Below are 26,383 nucleotides of genomic sequence, written 5' to 3'. Positions count from 1 at the left end.
ATAATCTTCATTTCTTGTATTATATTATTATTCAATAAAATTTTAGAAGCCACAAATGAGGCAGTCACTAAACTGTACACAGACAATGAGTATTGGCACTTCTAAGTTGATCAAACTTAAGTGAACCACCAGGTGTGAGCTCTATACATTGTGAGGCCATTTGTTACCCGACAATGGCACATTCTGTTGCTATAAGGATGTATAAAGTATGCTCTCTAATAGATTACTCTCGTCGAGTGATCATCGTATAAGGCAGTCAGCTGCGACCTTGTAGACACTAAATATCGGTTGTGAGTATGACGTTGATCGATACGAATAGGAGGTAGATATAAAAATTATTGTTATCAGTTACTCAAACTATTAATATAAAACAAATTTTTTTTATTAAAGTTCTAAAAAATTACATCATAAACATTGTGCATAGATCTAGCGTATATATCTGTTGGATATTTTTCTGTGAACACGGGTAAAAGTATACGAATTTTTTTTGTCTAAAATAGAATTAGATTGTGTACCAATGATGAGATATAGAAGTGTTATAAAAAAGAACGTATACATTTTTATCCCAAAAATATTATTAAGATTGTGATACATATCCGAATGTTCTCTATTAAGAGTTCGTAACTTGGTACATTATTGTACAGATTGTTTTATTTACTAGTTATATACGGATCATGTTAGTATTAAAGGATGACCTACCCACAGCACGTATTGTATGTCAGCACTGTCATATACAGATGCGATATTTTTTATCATTCGCTCACCGGACACACACACGCGTGCACACAACAGACGAGACAGGGCATTTAAATTTAATTAACAATTGAACCTTCCCCGGTCCATTTAAAAATGGAATATTTAGACATGTCACTGCTCGACACCTCCCAGATTTAGATCATTGTTTCATGTTCAATAGTTCAATATAAATGTATGTGTGTTATTACGAGTAATAAACATAAGACACACATAATGAGATCTAAGATTTTCGCGAGTATTCATTTAAATGAAACTAGTATTTTTTGGATGAACTACGGATGTGAGACATGTCGTCTGCCCGTGATCACGGTTGCTGTAAAGTAACCGAAACGTCGGGAGTATGTAGTTTTTTACAAAAATAAATCACGCGTAGTTCATCCGAAAAATACTAGTTTCATTTATAAGACACACATACAAGGAAACTATTCCTGTATAAAATAAATCTCTTTACACACTTCCTCTCCATTGAATTTAACTTTGACTGTTAAATTTAACGTTCATTCTTTTGCAACATGTCTTTAGAGGAGATAAGAAGTTTTCTTTTTGCTTGTAAATATTGTGATTCTCGTTTGTCGTGGCAAATTGTGCTTTGTTTATCAATGTATTAAAATTTTTTTTTTGTACTTTATGAAAGTTTTATGAACAGGTTATAGAATTTTGTGCAATCAAATTAAAAATTGATCCTCGAGTGTACTAAACGCTTCTATTCTAACATGACAATGTTGTGTTAAAAAATTGATTAGAATTAAAAAGTCTATATTTTGTATAAAATTAATTTGTTAACTGCACGTCAATGCATGGAAACAATCATCTCTCCAGACGGTAGTGTTAGGACGGTGACGTCATAATCGCTGTCAAAAACATCACCCCTCTAGCCGCGGTCGAGTACAAAGCCACCCGGCCAAGGCTAAGAGCACTTCACAGGCATTGTTTAAAGGAGGGTAGTTGTAAAGCACACGGTTTAAATGCACTCTCTCACGTTTTGTTTTTATAAACAGCGACACTGAGCTTTCTTTGTATTGTTTTTGAATTATTTTTTTTGTGTTATTAAGGTGCTATAAATTGTTGTATAAACTGAACCAGCTTCTGTAACGCGACGAACTTTGATGGTATCATGTTTTGGAATTCTTTATTACTGTTAAAATTACTTAAGAAACACATTAGTTTTAATCGTTTGTCATTATTATTAACAATTATTTTTCACCTCTCTTGAGCCAGTTATTTAAAATAAAAATATTTCACACACCAAGAAAACAAATCAATTAACACATTCTTTTAAATTGTATTCATTTCAATGTAACATATTAAAATAACAAAATTGAAATGCGTGTATAATTATGATTTAATAATTTTATTATGATAATTTAAATAAAAGCTCATCTTTGCTTCGATGAACCAAGAGACTTTAAAAAACAGAAATGTAATAAGAAATCTATAATAGTAAAGACACACACGAATATCGTATAGTATTTCCGCAGAAAAATAAAGCCTTGCAAGGTCTGCTGATGCGAGCAGAGCAGAGTTTTGAAGAGCACCATTAACTTCCTAACACTCCGCGGTCAGCTGTAATGCGACACGAAATAGATGAACCGAAAAAATACAGTCGAATTTTCACTTTTAACCTACTCATTTTCCCTAATATAAAAGTAATGTTCCCTCACGAGAGTTTTATTCACCGTTTTATTATCAGACGTTTACGATGCTGTGTGTGGATCACAAACGATACGATCGGTAACAAACATGACGCGTTACGGGCAGTTTTGAGTTAAGTTTTACGACCCGTAACACACTCGTCTCACTTTTAATGACACTAACTAAACATACACATATATATTTTTATACATACATATAAATTCTCTAATAATATCTAACAAAAGGTGACTGTAAATCTAGATTAATGCTATAATTGGCAGAAAAAGAAACTAAATTTTTAGCCTAATTCCACAAGGTTTCTCAATTTGTTTCAAGATAAACCTTTGGTCAAAGAGGCTATGGAAACAATGTAGTGAACTCTTTAAATCTCACCACATCTTATCAACTACAAGGTCTAAAGCAATCAAGATTTTGTATGAAATTACCGCGAGAATATCCCAAAACATTAATTAATCCTCTCAAGCCTCTCTCAACGAAACATTCATTAAATAAAGATAAATTTTAACAATGAACTAAATTAAAAATATTTTACTTGTCAGATGATTTGTATTTGTATCGGTACTAACAAATGCATATTAATAGGCAATTAAAATTACACATTAAAAAAGATCTTTAAAAATAGTTATTGATCAATGATTTTAATGTGATTATACTCAAATATCATAAACCATCTATTATGAGTGTGCTCAGCGTCCACACCTACTCGTTAAGTCTATATATAGCAACCCCCACCATCTCCACCACTCCCACTACTTGCCCCACTCTAAAACCTTTTCGTCTTATGTAATATAAAAGCGTGCTAAAACAATATCAACATTCAGAGAGCTCTCTGTAATTACAGGAACAGTATCCTTACCACACGTTCGTAAAGTCACACTACATACAGAGCGTTACCAGTTTTGTATTCGTAAAGCGCTCGTGACGATATTGTCACAGGTTTATAAATGAAAAACTAGAAACGGTTCGAATGTAGTGTGACGAGCAAACTTGTGGTAGGCTACAGGACGTGACTCGACGACTTCTTCCAACGACCGTAATTTACTCGTAATTAAATAATTATAACAGCAATTATGCTTTTAATAGATTAATTAATATCAGTTAATATAACTAAACGTAGTTACACAAAGAAATATAAGAATTTGATGCCGGAATGTACACATAGAGTATGTAGACTTCAATCCTGTGACTACTTCGTGACGAGTATAAGAGATTACCAACATTGGCGGACATCGGGGGATAGCGGTCCATAGTGGTGACCGATGGTGCTAGTGGTCCCTGAAGCTGACAAACATTATAGAATTCGAGGAATTTGGAAATCTCCAAAATGAAATAAAAAAATGAAATTTCCAAAATATTATCCTGTATCGTCAATAAGTTAAGTACTTCCTGATAACGAACCATATTTACCAATGAATTCATATCAATTCCAACAAACGTAAGTAAATGTAAGAATGTAAGATGTATGTAAAACACGGCCGAATCTGTTTTTATGAGTTTTAAGTTAAAAAAAGACATATTAAAGTGAAACTAAAATGACACAGCACTCAGCACGTTCCGAATGAGACACGTAGAGCGTCGTAGCCGCGTAGAGGGCGGGTGCTACGTGACTACGACGTAGATGACAGCGTCTACATATAAAGAATATAATTGCATTCTCATGTGGATGCAATGTGGATTTAAAACACTATCCGGTTTATAAGGTGGATTGTTCTTTTTATTATCGTAAGTTAAAAATTCCACATCGGTTTGCTCTGAGTTGGGTTGTAGCAGGCTTATAACATGAACTATATCTCACTATATTCGTCTTATAGGAAATCTTCAGTGTGAAGGACACATGACGCTGATAGGTAACATAATTCAGATATAACATAAAACACAATTTTAACTATAAATATCATATATTTTTTTCTAAAAATCTTTTCGCAATAACTCCCTTTCTCTCCATTATCGAGTAATCTTCACATTTTACTGATTTACATATAAAACAATTGTATGTGTGTGTTGTGTTCTGACGTCATCTCACCGCGTCCTCGGCTTTACGGCTCCTCATAAAACTGTATGTTTGTTCATTTGCATACCAGATGTGAACCGCAGGAGCCGCAGGAGGTCAGAATGTACAGAGGAGGCATCAGATGACTAACGTTACAGTCAAGAAAACCCATCACTGCGTTATATGTGACATACATGTGTACAGAGACTAAAATACATGTAAAAGATAGACTGAAAAAATTATTAACACGAGCCGAATTTGAACCTGCGACCTTCAGGATATCGTATTCCAGTTCTTACGCCAATTAAACTTTTATGTGCTGATTTTTGTCAATGAATTTTTCGATCTATTCAATCCATTTCAATGCCAACACAAATTAGCTTAAGATTTATTATTTATATATTTTTATGTAAATATATATGTAGTTAACGGAAATATATATATATATATATATATATATATATAAATTAAAATAAATTAAATATATATATATATGTTTAATTTATTAGTGTACTTTCTGTTTCTTTATAGCCGAACACATCGAGGTAACGTATGCTCCAAATGGCACTATAACGAAACACATTTTATTTTAATGACATATACATACAGACACGTATATATATATATTCATCATTAAAATAATAAATATGTCTTGATATATCTTAACAAAAAATCTATAATATAGTAGAGTAGAACTAGGATGTGGTACAAAATGAAAATAGGAAAACAAATTTGCTTTGAATTACAAACATCAAGGAAGTTTTTTTTAAACTGTAAAGCCTGTATGTTTTGACAGTATCAGAATATAAATCAGTTGAAAGTTAATACAGCAACTGTTTCCTCTGGCCCGGCCCAACTTGTCCCGCGGCTGCGTTACTACTAAAACCTTGCAAATATACGGCCATAAATTTTAACTCGCTTACAAAAATGAACGTCCTCAGCTATTTCGACCTTTGTTCAGAGACGTGGAACTTGTATATTTATGGAACGATTTTCATAATTCTTTTTGCACGCATAGAGTTTATTGTCGATTTGGTTCCAAAGAAATTTTGTTATGATTGTAGGAATATTTCAAACTTGAGGAACGAAATATTCTTAGCATTAATATAGACAAAGATATACTAGTAGTGTTTAATATGTAGAAATTAGTTTAAGTTTCTTTTGTGTCTTAATGTTTAAGTTAGTTTATTTAATCATTAAATACAATCCAAAGTTACTGGACACTGAGTTATGTAGTGTCGATTGTCGATAAAGTGACACGCTATCGGCAATGGTGTTAGTGATAGCGGGAGCGGATAATGTCATAAACTGAAGCGGAATTTATAAAATTAATTAATTTTTCTCGTCTTTTCTGTGACATCGTATATAATATTTTAAGAACATTTTTCATATATTTATCCATCACAAGAAAGGTTAACGCTTTGAACGGACCGATGTTGCAAACATTTGATAGTCATATTTTAAACCAAACTTGTTACTTTTGATCGCAGCAGCTTTTGTTATCTCAGTAGTATTAATGATCTCGACATCAGTGGGCGGCCGGCTGATAAAGGATGCTGTGTGAACCGCAGCGTTCACACGACACGGGATCCCTTGAGGACTCTACGAGAAACGCATCAGAAGAGTACAATTAAATTGAACAGCATATTTTGGCTAACTGTTGCTTTAAAATGTAACCGATGTCTTATATCAATTATAGGAAAATAAAGAGGTTTACTCATGTTTGAAACTTTTAAAAGACTTTTAAATCAAACATCCGACAGAGGTCGTTATGTTATGTCAAAGACCACTCGTCCAGGGAGCTGGGTGATGGTTGTAACTCGCTCTCAACGCTGTTTATTGATTTCTATAACAAAGTCCTCGATCCGACCAACACGACTAATTAACACAAACTATATAACCTTACTTTACATGTATAACTAACAAACCACTGACAGTTATCTCAAACGTGCTTCGTAAAGAGTTGGTATAATAAAAATTAATTAACAAAACAATTGATAAGTGTAAAGAAATTAACTAAGATTCTAAAACTATTTTATCGATTGGTATGAACCTATGAACTTTATACAAAACATTAAAGAACAATTAATCAAATCGTTGACTTCGTTTTCAGGATATAGCGTGACCAGGAATAATATATATATGAGACGAAACCTCTCAGCATTCCATGTATTCACCGTGCGGGTGCCGGGTCAATCGTTGCAGGGAGAGGAGCTTCAACACTGCCTGGGACTTGCGACCCAGGTGTAGGTTTAAGGGGCCTTATCTAACGCGCGTTAAACGGTTAGTTTAAAATATATTTACTAAAATAGATTGAAGTAATATTGAAAGTTAATTATAATAGTCTATGGAACTCACTGCAATAAATATTTTTAACCGAGTCAAATATTAATAGAGTTCACTTATATAATTTAAAGCTCTCTCTTGATCGTAATAGTCCAGGAGGTGGACGGATTTAAACGGGGATTAATTTTTAATGTATCGTTATATCAAACCGTTGGTTAGTAATGAGTGTGTTTGTTTTAGACGGATGATATATGGAACATTTATAAATAAAATGTAAAGACGATGAAAGCCACATATGTTTTTCATTAAATATATACATTAATTAAGTGTTATTTTGATCACGACTTCTGATATTGAGCTTTGTGAATAAATAAACATTAGACTATTAATGTTTTTGAGCAGAGGACGGAACTCGTATTAGGGGATTTTTAACTGTAGTGTATATCGTTATTTTAATGTATAACAGAATTCATACATTTTATTAGTTAACTATTTGTGTCCGTAATATCTTTTTATATATACTAACTGTTACCCACGACTCCGTCTGTGTAAAAAAAAAATGATGCAAAACTTTTAAGCGCCCTATACTCCCCGCCTCCCACTCGCTCGTCCAACGCCTATTTTAACCTATATATAGTAACCTATTACACCGATAAAAGTTCCATCAAAAGTCATTTCAGAGATAAGTCGGAACGAACAGACGGACAAAAATTTGAAAAAAATGTTATTTTGGTGTGTGTACGGTATATACATTCACGTGCACGTAAAAACAGGTACCCCAATTATATATATATATATATATACATTGTGTGTGTGCGTGCGCGCGTGCATGCGTGCGGTCGAGTTTTGTGGGTATAGAGAAAACCTATCTTATATCTTTTTATTTACATTATTAGATGGATCCAAATACGGAAAGCTTTGTCTTATGAAAGCTGCTTACATCTTTGTCCATCATGGATTAATGTATGTGTCCGTCTGTTCACTCCCTCAATACTCAAGAATACATATTGACAATCAAACTTTACATATTATAACTGACAGCGGTTGACCCCACCTCCAGAATCTTAATCAAGAACAGAAGAGTTCTGTTCCACTAAAACATTGACTGCACTAAGTAAATCTTTTTATCATATTAATAATTTTCTTTTAATCCGAACACACTAATTGCCGACGTTTACAATCGTTTTTCATTTCACACGAAAATTTCATTTGAAGTAAAAATATATACTGTGAAATTGAAGTCACGGATACAGAAAATATTTTAAACTTTTAGTCGGCGTGCCCGTGAGTGTGTCCGCAGTAATATGTGATCTGTTCCCGTTGAGTTAGAGTGTATTTCAGCTCAGCACGAGATCATCTTGATATCTCTTTGAAGTCTCGAGTGGCTCTCCTAACGTTTAAGCCTCCGCAGTTTCCATCTTGACACTAGACTCGTATAAAAATTAATATAGCATTGTTAATTGAAACGCTACAAGGAAATTGGTTTATTTTATTTATAATAATAATAATAATTTGTTTATTTCAGACAATTTACAGTCCATTTGTTAGTTACAAAAAAAAAGAAGAACCCTTACAACTATGTTAGTATAATAAATAATGATAATAACACAAAAAAAATTATAATAAGAAAGGGAAAAAAAATAGATTATTTATGTATATGTACCTTTAAATTGGATAAAAATTTTATTTTTCGCAATTAACATTACATGGTCAATGTGTTGGGATATATTGTTTGCACAGACAGAACATTATAGATCTGTTTATGATATAAACATAAAAATGATGATTCATATCGTAACATAAATGATATTATATCATAGTTAACATCGCGATATTCGAATGACAGTCTTATGTATAACACATAGAGTTCAATTTCTTATTTCAATTTATTAAGTAAATATATTTACGTATATAAGTACACTTAGTGAACCGTAACAGAGTGTTACATTAGAAATAGAAGAGAAATAACATATTTGGTGATGTATTCCCATGACATAAGATTCATTTTCAATCGACATATATTTTTTTATTATATCAAGGAACCAATTATTTTACTTTATACAACTTTAAAGTTTAAAATCTGTTACAAACGTCAAATATTTAAAGAGATATGAAAAATACAATAAACTTATTAAATTGTAAAGTGTGAAACTACCTTTATATAATGTTTATGTAGAGAGATGAATAATAAAAATTTTGGATCAAATTTTTTAAGTCAGGGTTCAACGACCCGAGAATAACTGAACTTATAATAATAAGTGAATCATACAACTGGTCTGTGTGTGTGTGTGTGTGTGTGTGTGTGTGTGTGTGTGTGTGTGTGTGTGTGTGTGTGTGTTTTAATAATAATGCATTTATCTTAAATGCTTCATATGAAATATTTGTGTGTGTGTGTGCGTGTGTGTGTGTGTGTGTGTGTGTGTTATAATCATTCACACACACACACAATGATAGTTTGAAGAAAATACAAAAATTAGGTAAACACGCTGCAGGAGGTAAAAGGTACAACTAAGAAATAATATACAATGGATATCTCTGCTGTGTATTTAATAGATCGACAAAGACTATTAGTAATTATATTTTTTTTTTCGTCACACTAAATACGAAGCGTTTCACGTCTTTCACCCAATAACCTACGTCAATACTACAGTATTGTCTATATGAATGTGGCGTGAAAGTGAAAACTTGCAGTAACGTGACTTTACAACACAGTATGTTATAAAAAACCTTGACACTATCAGTTTATTATACAGTATTCGTATAAATATACAATAAATTTGTCAGAATATTTAGAAAAAAATATTGGGATAAAAGTTATAAATTTAAATAAAACCAAATTCTTATAAAATATATAGCTACAGAAATTCATAAAAATATATCCACTAGTTCAGAAACTATGTATTCAATGACTATGTGCAGTTAAATCCTCACAATAACCAAATATTATATATATATATATATATATATATATTTAGGGAACACACATTTTATTAGAACCGAACCTTTAAATTTCTGAACGCATCCAATATGATATTAAAGCGATGACATTTGGTTTGTTTTTTTTTTAACTTTTTTCTAACTGCGACGCGGGAAAGTAATTGTCGACGCGATTTGTGAGTGTTTTTGTAAATTAAATTTAATTTGTTTAAGGTGTTCGTATTATTCTGTAAGTACGTTAGCTTTTAAATAACAAACAGTTAAAACTCTATAAGATAAGTATGTTAACGTTAAGGTTTGTTTTGTTACTTGAAAGTACTGACAACTATAAGACAACTATATGTTTTAATGATTTTGTTAAAAACCTAAATATATATATATATAGTAACAGATCTTTTAAGTCTATTTCATTATAGTCAAAAAATTACAACGAACAAGCAGACGAACTTAATTTAATATTATAATAACACATCCTAGCCTGTTTAACTGGCGTAAAGCCAGGGTTGTGTCAAAGATTTAATTAAAACTACCCGCGGTTTGGATCTCGCCCTGATGTCAACCATGAATTGTTTAACAATACTATAATTAACAAAATAATATCAAAATATAATTTTGTCTTTAAATAGATAATTATATAGGAATGGCAATTACAATGAAAATACCTATAATAGTAGCCTTACCATCAGTTCAACGTACGATGCTATCGACGTAAGTGTATGTATGAATGGCAAACTGATAAACTGAGTGTATTTAGTTTGGTGTGGATATGATCAACAATATTTCTTATTACCTATATCAAGGAGTTCAACTCTTAAGGCAGACGTACTTTGTTTCATCGTCATCATCAGCCTATTGGTGCCCACTGCTGAGCGAAGGTCTCTTCTCACATGATTGGAGCAATAATCACCACGCTTGCTCAAGGCGGATTGGCGATTTCAAACTTATAATTTTAAATTAAAAGTCAGGTTTCCCTACGAGATTTTCCTTCACCGCCTGTCAGTGGTGTCTAAAAACTCAAAAGTATATATAACTCGGAAAAAATAACATTGTTACCGGCCAGGTTTCCAAACCACACCCTCATGCATGAGACGCGGGCCTTTAACCTCTAGGCCACTACTTTGTTTCATTTAAAACTAATTATCTTTTGAATTTTATTCGTGACACATATAAAGAAATATATGATTCTTTATACAGTGTTGTGTTAATGGCATCTGATCACTAAAGAATCTGTAATATATTAAACTTTGTATAACTTAATGAACCCTAACAGATACTGTGACGAACATTTGGAAATCCGCCTCCATCATCTAATTGGTGGAACTGAGTTGGAATAATTTAATATGTCAGAAAAACTTATGACGTGCTCCAGTTTTAAGAGAGGAGTGAAGGTATGTGTAACATATGTACATAACATGTAATTTGGTCCTACAATAATATTTTGAACGGCTATGACTGAGCCTGACGTGTCTCAATGAAGATGATTCTAATAATTTTGCTGAATAACTTTACTCACGTTTCTGAAGCTGTAATTGAAATTGGTTTTACTGACGGTGAAGAGGGTTGGACGTGTCACGATGGAGGGGATGGGGAGATAACTAGAGATAGTATGAAGATGATCAAATCGAATGCTTGGACGTTTTATTAATGTCAAAGGGCAAAACGAGCAGAGGGCCCAACCGATAGGAGTAAGTCACCGTGGTCCATGGCTATCTGCATTATAAAGGATGTTGCGGGTGCGTGGCAGAACTTGATTGTGGAAGAGGCAACCTCTTTTGAGGCAACTTACATAAGGAGTTGGACTCAAAGATTCCAGAAAGATTAGAGGAAATAAGCCTAAGCCTAACCGAAGGCCCTTTTGATAACTGCAGATTTTAAATTCACATTCAGATCAGTTCATTGATAATTTAATAAAGTTGACGACGCTTTAGGAACTGTTATTTTTATAGCAATATGTTGTCTCCGTTGAGAGAAAGTATGACGGTACAGAAAGGTCGCTCACTGTTATGGTGTTGAAAATGAGACGCGTTATGGTGGAAAGTCAGTGATGGTATCTCACATTATCTTTTATAGGAAATGCTTTACTTGAAGGTTAAGAGATTAGTCACATACATATACCAGCAGTTATTGATCACTATATAAATATTTAACACGATCGTGGTAGTTTCTGAGTATAGTCGTAAGCAGTCTGAATAGACCTAGTATTAACAAAAGGGATCCAACACCATCTAACTAAGGTACACTTAAGAGCTTTGGCCACAAAGCTTCATTGACAGTTCAATAAAAAATACGCTTCCAGGGACAGCTTTGACAGTCGGACAATTGACAGCAAGTGGATTTAGCATTGCCTACTGATCCTGACATCTGTCATGACGGAAAACTGTGCTTCTACTATGCTGAACTATCATCAGGTCAGCTTGGAATGTAAACGCTTTTCATAAGGTTTTTATATTAAGCTTATAGTACAAAGAAATAATTAATAAATGTAGGTCAATATTGATTTGTAATTTTTTTATTTTCCTTTACGAATATGGTTATAGTCACTACAGTATAGACTTCTTTTATCGATTACAATATGTCCAAAGTTTTTTTTAATAAATTTCCTTTTTATCATTACTATCCGAAACAAATGTATAAGACTATTTTGAAAATACTTCAATAATTTCGTAAATATTTTGCAATCATTTTTATATCAAAATAATACTGTATTTAAGAACACTTAACTTTAAAGCAATGTCGATATCGAGAGGACGGGATAAGAAATAGCTTTTTACTTATATGTGGTGAAAAGTTACCACATTACCAACATCACCTCGATAGTATGGTTTTAAAAGATTTTACATTGTACATCTATATATTATTACATATTTATGTCAAAAACAGGTCATTTTAAATGCTTTCTACTCTGCAGTCTGCATCTGGCTTTATCTCATTAACACTTTACGATTTTCCTTAACTCTAACGACATACAAATATTTAGATTTTTTTAAATTACTGATGCAAATATTTATATTGGTAAGTTCTGTTCAGAAATGAAAATATATTAAAAAAGTAGACTTAGAATCTTCTTAACGATATAGGTGTATAATAAAGAGAGACTAAGGAAAAATATCCAAACTAATGAGTCCATTTGATAAACAGATATTTGTTTTCAATAAATAAATTTAAAAAATTAAATCCCTTTGTAAGGAGATCTTACATAGATTACGCTCTTTGATTTATTCCCTTCGAGGGAACGAGTTAAAATTACGGTACAGAACGCAATTGTTATTTTTAATCATCTAATGGGTTAAATATAAACACGCGATTCCGACGTTTATGTTCGTGTGATAGAGTTGATGTTGCTGTGACGATATTCCTACGGCTGATGGAATATCGGTGTAGTGTTCATGTCTCGGGTTAAATTAGACGGCTTACTGACTCAGCAGATGTTGACGACGAATATAGTGACGACGGTCGAGCGGCACTGACAGCGGGCGGATCAAGAAACGCGTATTGTGTGTGATGCTCATAGAAAATACCGTTTCTGTTATATTTCTTTAATAAAAATTTATATTTAAATATTTGTCTTTCCGCTATACGATTGATTGTAATACAATTTTTGTTACAAACGTACAGTCGTTATAAGTTGTACATATGATGTCAGGTTTGTATCCACCCGCTACCTCGTCCGCTGACACTATAACCACACACGCCGCTAATGCATATCTGACGGAATACGTATGGAAGGCTGTCATCTGGCGTTACCTGGACGTGGCCGCGGAGTTTAACACGCGTTGAGATATTCGCGTCCTTTTATAACGGCGATGAAAGGCGATGAGTTATTTACGTTAACGATAACAGATACCGAAGTTCAGATAGCCGGGACGGAGTGATTTAAAAGATTTAGAGGGTAGTTAGAAATAAGCTTCGTACATTTATCTTTTGTGGCTTTAATATTGTTCAGTTCAGATCTGTGAGAGAGAAGTCTCTCGCCTTTGACTTAAACGTCACTTACAGGATATAATGTGAGTTATAAGCCCTATATAAAACCAATAAACGGGAATAATCTTAGATTTATATGCTACATTCAACTGTCACGACTATCTATCCACGTATGTTATTAAGGACCAATATTACTCATCATTTTTTCTGAGCAAGCTTCTTTCAGTCATCAAATCAATACGAATATAATATATTTTGTTAATAATCTATGCATTGATTATAAACAAACAAACCTACAGTGCTTGTCCCCCGGTACACAACTCCGGGTGTAAATCGTCCACGCCCTAGCCTCTTTATTGTTCTGACGTACGAGCGACAGCTTCCAAAATACATCAGAAACTCGTGACAGATACACAGACGGATAGAGAAAACGTATTTTATAAAATAACCGCATCTTCAATATATAAAATAAAAATCTTATGTCTATACATTAGTGTGACTAGCGTCCGATTTTTAATCTATTTACAGATTAGTAAATAAAACCTTGTCGATTATGAGGCTGGCTTATGTTATATGTGCATTTTGTTTGATAAACATAAAAGTTAGCGCAACACAATTTATTGAACAATTTGTGTTTTGATGGTTTAAACACTCCAACAAAAAATATATAAAGTTTCAACAATAAAAATATTTTAATTCCAAAGATAACAACAATAAATTTAGTCCGGATATGATATGAATTTGTCTGTGATAAAAATTATATTAGACCAATTAAATGAAACTAGTATTATTCGGATTTACTACGCGGATTTTATTATTTAAAAACTACATAATGGTGTGATTCACTGCTCGTCTGCCCGCGATCACGGTTGCTGCAAAGTAACCGAAACGTCGGGATTACGTAGTTTTTAAATAATAAAATCCGCGTAGTAAATCCGAATAATACTAGTTTCATTTAAATGAATACTCGCGAAAATCTTAGATCTCATTATATTAGACCAATGTTTGATTATAAATATTTTTTTTAATAAACACACAGACGGGAAAACATTTAAAATAAAAAAAAACGTGTTAATTGAAAATAAATAAACGTTGTTGCCAAAACGCTAACTGATAATACCGTTTGAGGATAGCTCCCGTATGAACATGTGTGTGTCCGTCTGCACACGATAACTAACACTAATTAATACTTTAAACAGAAACATGGCAAACAATAACCTTATATACACCACCAATAAGGAACATTAGGATCGCAATTAAATACATTTGCATACAGAAAAAATATTTTTTGTGATTCATACTTAATGAAATGATTAATTAATTTCATTTGAGAGATACTAAAATATTATAACAATTTGTATTACCGTTGAAATCTCATATATAAAAAATCATGAAATTAATTAAGGAACAATCCCTGACGCCAAGATTTTGACTATTTTGTCGGAAAATCAGCGCAGTTTCACCAAATAAATAGCAAAGAAAAAGATGCACTAAAATTGTAAAGTTAAGAAAAGATCCCAAATATGTGAATACTAGGTTTATCTTTTTATTTTAAGCATCAAATTCATACACACGTCTGCCGACCTTTACACAAGTAACCTGCTAAGATAGATACGTTATCCTTTTTAATTCCAGGCTAAAAATCACTCTTAAACTGTCTAGAATCAATGCATCTGTTGCTGACTTCAACGCGTCCAACCAGCTTCATCATCAGCAACAGTCTGAATATAACTGTATTAACATTTCATTAATCTTTGGACTACTTTGGTCACTTAATAGCACAGTACATGCTAGAAAATCCGTCAGACGGCACTAATATAGTACGATCATAGCAGATTTTGATAAGATTAAATTCAATAACTACATATTCTTTATGTGGATATATTAAATATTATATTTTTAATATGTAATTTTAACACATCAAACGAAATACTCATTAAACAAGATCAAACAATGGATTTCAATATCCTGTGAGATTTCATCTCCAAACGGATTGTGAGCCGAGATGCGGAGCGTAATAGAAGTTGGACCTTATACCCTCACAATAGAGACCAATATGTCTTAACTGGAAAGAAGTATTAAATTATGCAGAACCTACCCGCGTTTAAGTTGTAAGACAAATTTTTCTTTTTTTTTTTGTTAAATTTAGTAATTAGTTTACATAAACATTTTAACTTTGATCGTCAAAAAAGATTTAATCATTTCATATTTGATTTAACTAAAGGGTTTATTTTTTGAATTTGCTTTTTAACTTTTTATGTATATATCGTAAACATTAATAAAAATAAAAATGAAGGCCGCAACCGCAACAAGATGAAAGTTCATTAAAGAATTTCGTTTAGATGAGTGGGAGCGAAAATCTTACATATTATTTTATCTTAGTAAGCTATGATAAAAACAGCTGAAAGGAAATTGCTTACGAACAGATTATCCAAATTACAGCTCGCCATATAATGCTTTCTGATTAATTCAAGTAAATAACATTAAGTCTTCTATTAGAAAAGTCCAATGTTATGTTAGACAGAGGTATTATTTAGCGTCGTTCAGCTTATGACTTGGGCCACATCCTCCCAGACAGATGTTATAGTATCCTCAAACCATTGTGAGTTTAGATTTATTGCCAAGCGACTATAATACTATTAACTTACATATACTCGTATATGCATGTGTCTGTGTGTATATAAAATTAATAATATTTTATGTGTTAATATAGTTTATGCTCACGGCACAGCCTCTATTCACCACTACATTGGGCACTTTCACATTGTTAGTGCAGCGCCTTTCGAATGGGTTTTGACGATTTTGATTGAGTTTTACTGGTAATTAAAATATAGTGTTGGAGTAAAAACCTATTGCTGTTGTTTGTAAATGTATAATAAATTCTACTTCCTATTGTAAGTGCAAAGCTCTGTAAGGATGTATGGATGTTTATAGCTGTCACACAAAAAGTGCTTTACGGATTTTGATAAAACTTTTTAAGTTTTCACAGATCAGAATAAGACAGTTTATACTGAGGTTACCGCGGGATCACGGTATAATAGTCGTAGTGTTTTAAGTTACGTGACGTAAACTATAGATGTCGCTGCTTTTTTTCAAACATTCATCTATCTATTCACATTCCAATCATTCTTCTGGGATTACAGATCCAGTTATATACTATTTCATAACTAGTTCATAAGTGAATATATAAATATGTCAGATTTTTTGCCGCTCGTTAATTTTTAAATCCCTTTCAAATGTCACCTAGGAGCATACAGTGTTCGTAATGAATTCTAACAAGATTTTATAAAAATATTACCTAGGTCTTACAGCTTGCATGTATGTATGAGTTTTGTTACTAGTAGAGCTAACACTAAAGAAAATACCTGGATGGAACCTCACAGTTATGTTAAGTTATCCTTTAACCCCGTGGAGTTCCCGGGGGAGTCAGGACAAATTGTCGTATGTTGATAGAGTCCTGTATCTGTGCTCCTGTGTCCCAACTACAGACGGCTGTGCTAGTTAGTTACCCTATCTATTATTTAGAGCACAAATTATTAAGCTCTGTCTGAATCCACTTTCGAAGCCAGTCTTGTCTACGTCACGAACAAAAGCTAGTGTTATAAATAAATCACATCCTCTTATAACGTTTGGATTGCTGATGTTGAAAACCTTTTTTAACAGGCTCTTCACTTCACGAACCTTAAATTATTTTACACTTGATGAAACCAAACGTAATATATTTTTGATAAAACAGCACGTTTTAATGTGCGCTGAATACCTACACACAACAGGTTTACGCGCAAAAAAGATTCCATGCGACTGGATCATATTTTACGAGTTATGACAAAAAGATTAGCTTAGCGCTAAGACAACCCAATCCAACCTTCAGCAACTCGGTAATGAAAGGATATACTTGCACATAAATAAAATAAATCCTCCTTTTTTTCAAGTCGGTCACGTTAAACTCGTCGGACCAGTTCAAAACTTGTGAAACAATACTAGCTTATGTGATTTTATCACAAATTCGGAACAGGCCTAACCCACGCGGACATCAAAATATCGAAGGACGTTAAACAAATGACATAGGACATAAAAAATATAAAGCAATAAATGTCTTTGAAATTACACGAAGTATAATATTTTATATTTTTGATGATGTGAGGTCCAAATGATTGGTGCGGTCCCAAAGTACGGAGTACGGAACCCTCAACGGAACCATGATTCCTAACCTACTTCCAGCGTCGCTGATTAAATGTCCGCAACAGGTTTGTATCAAAGAGATTACACGAGCTCTTAATTAAACCTGACCAATGAAGGCTTTCAATATATTCAGATAAGAGTTTTTTCTTTTATTAATTATAATTAAAAATTCATATAATTTACATTGATTCAGTGTGATTATCCAAGCCATTACTTTGAAAGCTATTTTTCAAGCACAAATCAGGTCCTAAATCTGATGAGCTATCAGACCCCTTACAGCACGTAAGTTCTGTGAATGAAACGACTATCGGGTTTATACCTGCAGGTGATGAATTTACAGGATACCAGTGCTGTATGTGGTGTCACCACCTGCTTCTTATGACACAGATTTATAATAATCGGTAATTGTAATGTCATATATATATATTTGCTAAACTTGAATTATGTTCTGTTATGAATATCGTTAGCATCCTTAGCCGACAAATCATCATACTTGTCGTTCTTGTCTTAACCACTTATCCTCTACAATATGAGCCAGTCAGTTAAATTCTAGTTAATTTATTTCGAAAAATCCAATTAGTTTTTTAAAAGGCAACAAACTCTTCGTTCGTTCATTTCTATATAAACATTTTTAATGTTACGTCACATATTTAGACGATTCCTCTTTCTGCTAAATTTACATCAAAGCATAAAATTTTAATATCAACGTCGTTCCAACCGCAGTCTCAGAAGACCCGATTCATTTTTTTATTATAAAGACACCATATAAATTTCCCAGGAAACCAATCCATTATATATATAATGTTAATGTAATATATTTTAAGTAACGAGATACTAAAAATTTAAAACCGCATTAAAGAATCCTCAGATAACTGTGAAGCCGTGCAAATGACGAGATCAGATTAATGAGAACAGCCCTCAGTAAACCCCCACAAATATTGAGACGAAAAGGCGAAAAAATATCATAAAATCGATCTAGAATCACAGCTAATGGTCAATAACTACTTCCGCTTTCTCAGAAGACAAATAACCAAGAAAAATACAGAGGGAGAAGCCTACTTTTCCCTCCGCAATTATCTTTGTCGTTTAATATTACTGTAGTTTTTTCAACATTAAAGCACTTTTGTGTTCAATACTAATGTTAGAGTTCAAATAGAAGATATAGCAAGAAAAGTTATTGACACGACCAGGACTTGAACCAGCGACCTCTGGAATATAAGGTTCCAGGTCACTTAACTATTGAACTAGTATGCATACATAAACTATACGTATACATATATATATATATATATATATATGTATATGTATATAAATCTTGTTACAAAAAAAGTGATTACACTAAAAATCGTGTTGTGGTTTTATTCTATGCATGTAAAAATATTATTTCAATAAAATGTCCTCTTTGTGGAATTTTATTTTATATATGAGATATGAGACACTTCACACTCGTAACACGATCCCCGGAGCATCCGACGATATTGATACGTGACGGGGACGACACGACACTATATGGGACGTGATCTGACAAGTACCGCTACTAAATATGGAAATCATTACATAACAGAATGTATGCTGTTGTATTAAGATAACAAAATTTTGTATATTGCGGGTAGTTGTAAGTATCAAGTAATTAATCTGGTAAATAAGACAAATAGAGCCGTCCGTTTTGGATCGACCATGGAATAAGCCATCAATTCTCCATTTTGCTGTTTATTATTGAATACTAGATTTAGCCGATGACTTCGTCCGAGTGAACTTGCGGTTAGGGTTATAGATAAATGTATATTGAGTTAAAATAATAATATAAGGTAAACTATCTGCGACATCGCTATTTCCTCAGAATAAGTGAATTCGTTTTTAGTATGAAAGAGCAACATGTTATCAGCATTCTGTGCCATTTGTGATGCTGGTGTAAATTTTCTTGGTGTTGCTGTGTCGGTAAATCAGAGCTTCCTGTTGTTTCTGTGCTCCAGAGTACAACATCATGTGTTTAGGGACACATAAAACAGAAACAACAGAGCAATAAATGTTGTCTCAACAGAATAATCAAAAAAGCAATACAAATTTTACTAATAATTAATTAACAGCTTCTCAATGAATTAAATAAAAAAAACTTCTGTATAAAATTTAATTATTTTAAGACACGTAATGAATCAATGATATATCGATTAAATTCAGTATTCATATCACAGAGATCAGAATCCGGGAACAGATCGTTCAAAAGCGTCTACAGTCCGAGCTGATAAGGCGAACTTAAGGAGGATACGCGTGTAACATGGTATGATAACACGCAGACGGAGATAAGGACGTCTGATAAGGCACAGGTACAGCGAAGGCTGGCGGTACTGTGGTGGGGACACAACTATAGCGTTGCTGATATATTATATTCTGTATATATTCTGTATGTTTTCCTTAATATCTAAATATATATTAATCTTTTCACTTCGCATATCGTCTGTATGTTTGTTCATCAATCCAAAGCTTCGAACGAAATGCCGTTAGACATTTCAATTCTGATATTGCACGGAGCATATTTTTTGTCCCGAGAAGCCCCTGGGATCGGAAGCGAAGCCCCGGCAAAAATTATTTTCCATCTAAAAATTCTATATACATTGTAAATAACGTGAAAACATATTCGCCAGACTGTACGTCTGTGTATCTGTATGTTTTATTACAAGTTATTGATTTATTTTTATTAATCCTTTACTATGTCGAATAAAAATTAAATTAAAAATATATTATTTATACAAGCAACACGACACGTCGAAGGTGACTCGGTTTGCGAAACCAGAAACCAACATTAATTAGAAATTCCTACATACCTTTACGTACGGACAGAGTCACTCATTAAATACATATAATAATGTGGACTGGATGGAAATAATCCGTTTGGTATAATTACCGAGTCCACTTTACTTTTAATTTGGTACACGCAATCTGACTGACGTTTCCTCTAAATCCATATCGCTAAATTAATGTACTATAGTTATTAAGGGAATCTGAGATACGAAATAAAGTTAGTATTGAACCTTCGGAAACAAAACTACACAGTTAACATAAATTCAAATTAATTATTTTATATTCATGAAAATATAAAGACATCACGCTCTCCTACCTTCCGTATCGGTGCGTAGAGACTGAACGTTATTCGTACGAAGCTAATATATCTCACGATCTCAACGCCGTTAAGTTGGTTATGAAAACTTGTGGTAAGAGCGTCTAGAACATTTGATTTTCGCGAGAAGAATTTAATATTCATAGTTTAAATAGTATTAACGTTTAGTTGTCTGGTCATTATCAAATTTAAAAACATATACTAGCTGATAACAGCGACTTTGCTTGTTGTAACGATCTTTGTCGTGGAATTAACAAATTTCTTACTATTAAAAAAAATTATACAACTTTATATAAAATGAACATACACTTTAATCATATCAAAACGTTTAATGGATAGAGCTCGTGAGATTTAATTGTTATCTGTAAGGTACTTATATAACAGCTAGAGACTTTATCATTATATATAGGTGTATTATTAGGCTTTATAAGTGAAGTCACATGACTTTCAGCTTAAAAAAAATCTGAACATATATCACACCAGAACTGTAAACGCTGCAACACCCCCGGATAGTCTGGAAGCTCATTTCATTCGCCTTAACCAAACAAACCCTTACTATAAGCCACATACAGCTCCACAAAAACACCGCCACACCATTCTAGCCCTTAAACCGTGCACATAAAAACCAAAACCCTCTAACATTATATTCAGTCTTCGTCCTCCGCTAACTTTGATTTTAATTTCCCGTCTCACAATGGTCGTGCAGATTATAATTTATTTTTTTTCATATAATATTGTAAACATAGAAACGTCCGTCTGTCATTACGTTAGTATCGACTGAGCTGTGTCTAGACCGAGGCTGGAGATTATTCTGATCCGGTATAAGGCCCCTGAATAAAGTTTCCACTCATAGGAATCAGAAATAATCTTATATAAATAAAATCATTACAATGAAAACGATTGATTATTTTTATTATACTAGCCTATACAAGCGAATTCCTCGTTGTTCTATATATTCTATAATAATTTGTATCTATAATAAAATTGACCTATTGCCTTACGATAACAAAACGTTGGCATTGAATTTCTCGTGGAATATTTAAAAAATAATAATAATAATCTTCTGTATATATGAATTCAATACATAATATATGTATATATTTTACATATCATTACATACAGACGTACAGCGTAAAGTAACGAGTATTTTAAATATAGTGTTCAATCAACATAGACGGAATATCTTTGGTCACAGAAGCCCCTTTTTCTAACTGAATCCAGGGGCTATGAAGCCCCCTAGTATATACTCCACTCCCAAAACAATAGCCCCCAGCTCCTAAACTATGACGACGGTCAGACATACAGAATGCAGAATACTTTATGTTTTCATATATATAATAATTACACTTATTTAATTCTTTTAAATTAACTTTAAAAGAGCTAAGATTTTCGCGAGTTTTATTAATTTAAATGAAACTAGTGTTTTTCGGATAAACTACGCGTGATTTTTGTAAAAAACTATATACTCCCGACATGGGACATCTCGTCTGCCCGTGATCACGGTTGCTGAAAAGTAACCGAAACGTCGGGAGTATGTAGTTTTTTACAAAAATAAATCACGCGTAGTTCATCCGAAAAATACTAGTTTCATTTAAATAACTTTAAAAGAATCATCAGTATTAGCGATGGACCCGGCACCCGCACGTGAAACCATCCAACGCTGAGAAGTTTTCGTCTAACTTGCCTTCGTTTCATCTCATCAACATTAACGTTTCAGTTGTAAGCGAAGTTAAATTAAACCAATTAATAATAACTATGAAGTGTTTGATTAAACGGCTAGTTCTGCCACTTAACAGAATATACTTATACAGGGTCTCAACCTGAACACTGGTCACTGGTTGCTTATAGGGAATTTTATTACATAAGTAGGGATTAAGAGTGAATTTTATTTTTATATATACAATTACATTATACTTAATGTAATATTGGTTAACATGTAACAATTGTAAAGCTTCGTTTTATCTATGCTCTTTGTCAATTATAAGGAACTAGTACGAAATGATATGGTCATAGAGACCTCGGAGAATAATTAATGTGCTCAATGTATTTCACAGGCGATAGACCTCTAGGGATTCATTTAAAACACTTGATTAATAACACAAACGAAGCCACCGACAAAACTTAGTCGTGACACAAGTTTCAACAGGTTCAATATAAAAAATAAACTTAGGCCTCTGACGCTACGATGATAACAAATACATTATGCGTTATATGCAATATAGAAGTATTGATTTTGAAAAACTAAATCTAATATATATATATATATATATATATATATATATATATATATATATATAGATATATATATATATATATATATATATAGATTATATATATATATATATATAATATATATATATATGTATATATATATATATTTATATACTAACGAAAGTGACTTCTGAAATCTCTGCTTACATCAATTATTGTGTCGTTTTTTCAGAGTAAAATAACACATATGTATACACACACACACACATCCATATATATATATATATATAACTTTCTTGGCTTTCTAATTATATATTTTTTTTTATCATTAATCCTTGAGTTGTAATGGGTGATAGCCTGGAATAATCCTGATTCTTAGCAGGACATGATCTGCTCTTGGATATAAAAAAAAATGTAAGGAAATTAAAGCGTGTTTCCCAGGACCAACCTCTATAGCACCCAGCTGTGCCAACGACTATCAGTACTATGATCAATTCAGGTGTTTCGTAGTAGTTAATTGTATAGAACCTCCGTGAGAGTTATGCTGCAACAATCAGTCTAGCACATACCAAACCCACAACACAATAAGTAGACGTTGGGAAACGAAACATTTTATGCTTGGATGTTTATATTCAGGGTATTATGTATCCCAACGGAAACCACATCCGAAATAAACACTACGCTTATAGGTATCGTACATACGTACAGACCTACAGTCACACGTAACCTGATCGTATGTCTAAAAACTATATAGTTAAAATAACGACAGTTAGAGTTGCGGAGATGTGTTGAAAGATTACAATATACTTACTAGAAGTTTGTATTACACTACATACGCTGCGTTAACAGTTTGTCATTCATAAATTTTAGCACGTTAAAGTTATTAAATAGGTTATTTAATGAGAAACTGGAAACGTTTAGTATGTAGTGCGCGAAGCAAACTCGAGGTAATCTGTGATACGTGAAGGGAATTACAAGAAAAAACTGACAAACCAACGTCATTTACGTAGTTAGTATATGTAAACTTCTGTGACAGTTTTAGAGAATAATAACGGAGTATTTGTAAAAAATTATTTTCGACATTATAATGCTCTTTAAAGTAACATCAAATTTAAAACCATACATTAAAAGTATAAGTAACCTAAAATGTACGAGATATTTTTAACTCCACAAAAACTAACTCAAAATTATGATTCCAAGCGAAGCCACGACCTGTCACTTGTATAATTAATATTATCTACTTATACTTCAGTGTCGCTGTATTTAAGAGAAATAAGAATACATCTTCCAGCGCGCCTTAAGCTAGGGTCTTGTAAAAAACACATTAAAACTACGTCACGAGTAACTCCTTTGTTTTATTTATAATAGTCCGAGACAGTTATAAAGCCAGCCGTCCAGGTGTTCCAGTTGTTAAGCCTAAACGACCACAACACCTGGAACCTAGAATATTAATGTAAGCGTGGGCGTTTAATGTAAAACTTGCATTTCTCATCACGTACCGACGTTTCTCAATAACAATCCCCTCTATATCCAATGGATTTATTTATTAAAAATAACTTATTAACAACACTAGTACGGGTTTCTAGCTTTATTTACATATAAACTGTAAAACCTATGTAAGTGTACGTCCAGAGAAAATTGGTTTAAATGCATCGCGGCAATAGAAATATATCATCTGTGAAAGTTTAAACTGTCAATCTATCACAGTTTATGAGATACAGCCTGTTATAGCCTGGTGACAGACGAACAAAGAAACACTTACGACTAGCTCTAGGGTCCATAGTAATCCTGTTTAAATGGAACCTTAAAACCTGCCAAAAATACAATTCTCGTCCGTCACAAGGTGTCACTTAAGGATTTCATGTGATACAAACAGAAATATTCGTTTAGAAACGAAAAATCCAAATAAATTTAATAAATTCGAATGTGAATTACGTTCGGAAACGAGATCCGAGAGTTGAAAGGAAATAAAGAGCTGTTTTAATGAAAATTCAATAAAATAACGTTGAGATAAAACGTTTATCATCGAAAAGGTTCCTCTCAGTGATACATGTACCTAACTTACTATAGGATAAGTAATATGGCACACGAAATACATTTAATATTATATGTAGTGCTACAAAATTAAGACGAAGTGTTCATTTACTTACATATTTTTTCATTAAACAGAATATAATGAAAAAAAATAATAAAATAGAAATTTATCGCTTGTTGGAACCCATTCAACATGAACACCAATTAAGTCCAATTCACACGTAAATTCAATTAATTTTATCAACATACAACATTTACATCAATACCGCAGACCAGTGTGGAAAAACCCTAACGGCTTAGAGACTTTATTGGATTGTTTACAAAAAATATATAAGACTTTTAATTAGCTCGAAGCAGTCAATAAAAATGCAGTAATGGGTAGCGGCGTCTTAACATCTCGTGGCCCTAAAACTAATAAATATACATACACACTCATCCCTACACATCAAGACGACTTTTAACGTTACAGGCCCGTTAAATAGAGCCATTAAACACTAACCCAAAATAAATAGATCGCTAAAGAGTGCGAGTTGCTACACATGATATTTAATTGAAGAGCGTCTTTTATTTGATATCATGTTTCAATAAAATAACATTTTCATTAATATAAGTAAAAAAAAGAGTCATATTAAAAATATTATTTATCATCCTGAGTAAACAAATCGTACAAGCTCCATCGATCGATGATAAAAGCTTTTATTTATATAAAAGGAACTTACCTTGACTATACGTAAACAAATGTATACAAGCCAGCAAGAATATCCAGTTGCCAACACCGAAACGACACATCTCTGTCCGGCACATCATTTAAAACACTCGAACGGCCCTACGATCAAGGTTTTAATTCATCATATTCACATTTTCACACAATAATTGTATAATTTTCGTAATAACACACAATACACAGTGTCAGAGTGTTACACGGTCGGCCATTTTCGTTAGAACTGCGAACTGCTGCGTTCGGAAACCCGACTCGAACTCAATAACGAGAGGTCATCGGCCGGAACAATCATGTTAGAGACTTGACTGAACTTAGCCGATGTACTTAACTGAAGTTAGCAACGAGTACAAAAAATGCAACAACATTGTTGTCTATGATTAAACTTATCACAGATAATACTTACGGGGCGTTTGGTTTTGAAGCCTTGTTGAGAATACAAAACTTACAAACCATTAATTCCTAAGGCTTAAAATAAATATTTTGTTGTAACGAAATCTTTACTTCAATTCAAATACATGTTCAAAAATATGTTGTATATCAATATTGACTATCAAAGAAAATTATTTCTACCTAAACA

The 26,383-nt window shown here is 32.7% G+C and overlaps 1 protein-coding gene across 3 annotated transcripts in view; it reads right to left on the bottom strand.

Moving 5' to 3' along the window:
- The window catches only part of LOC116776179 (neogenin), a 69,688-nt gene extending 43,602 nt beyond the window's left edge, over positions 1-26,086 (bottom strand). For all 3 annotated transcript variants that reach the window (XM_061525218.1, XM_061525219.1, XM_061525221.1), the window contains exon 1: positions 25,805-26,086. In XM_061525218.1, coding sequence (XP_061381202.1) covers positions 25,805-25,892 — 88 coding nt within the window. In that variant the 5' untranslated portion in view covers positions 25,893-26,086. The remainder of the gene's footprint in view (positions 1-25,804) is intronic.
- Between the last annotated feature and the right edge of the window lie 297 nt (positions 26,087-26,383).

Source organism: Danaus plexippus, chromosome 28, assembly GCF_018135715.1.
Source record: "Danaus plexippus chromosome 28, MEX_DaPlex, whole genome shotgun sequence".
Taxonomy (NCBI): domain Eukaryota; kingdom Metazoa; phylum Arthropoda; class Insecta; order Lepidoptera; family Nymphalidae; genus Danaus; species Danaus plexippus.
This window is presented reverse-complemented; position numbering and strand designations above follow the sequence as displayed.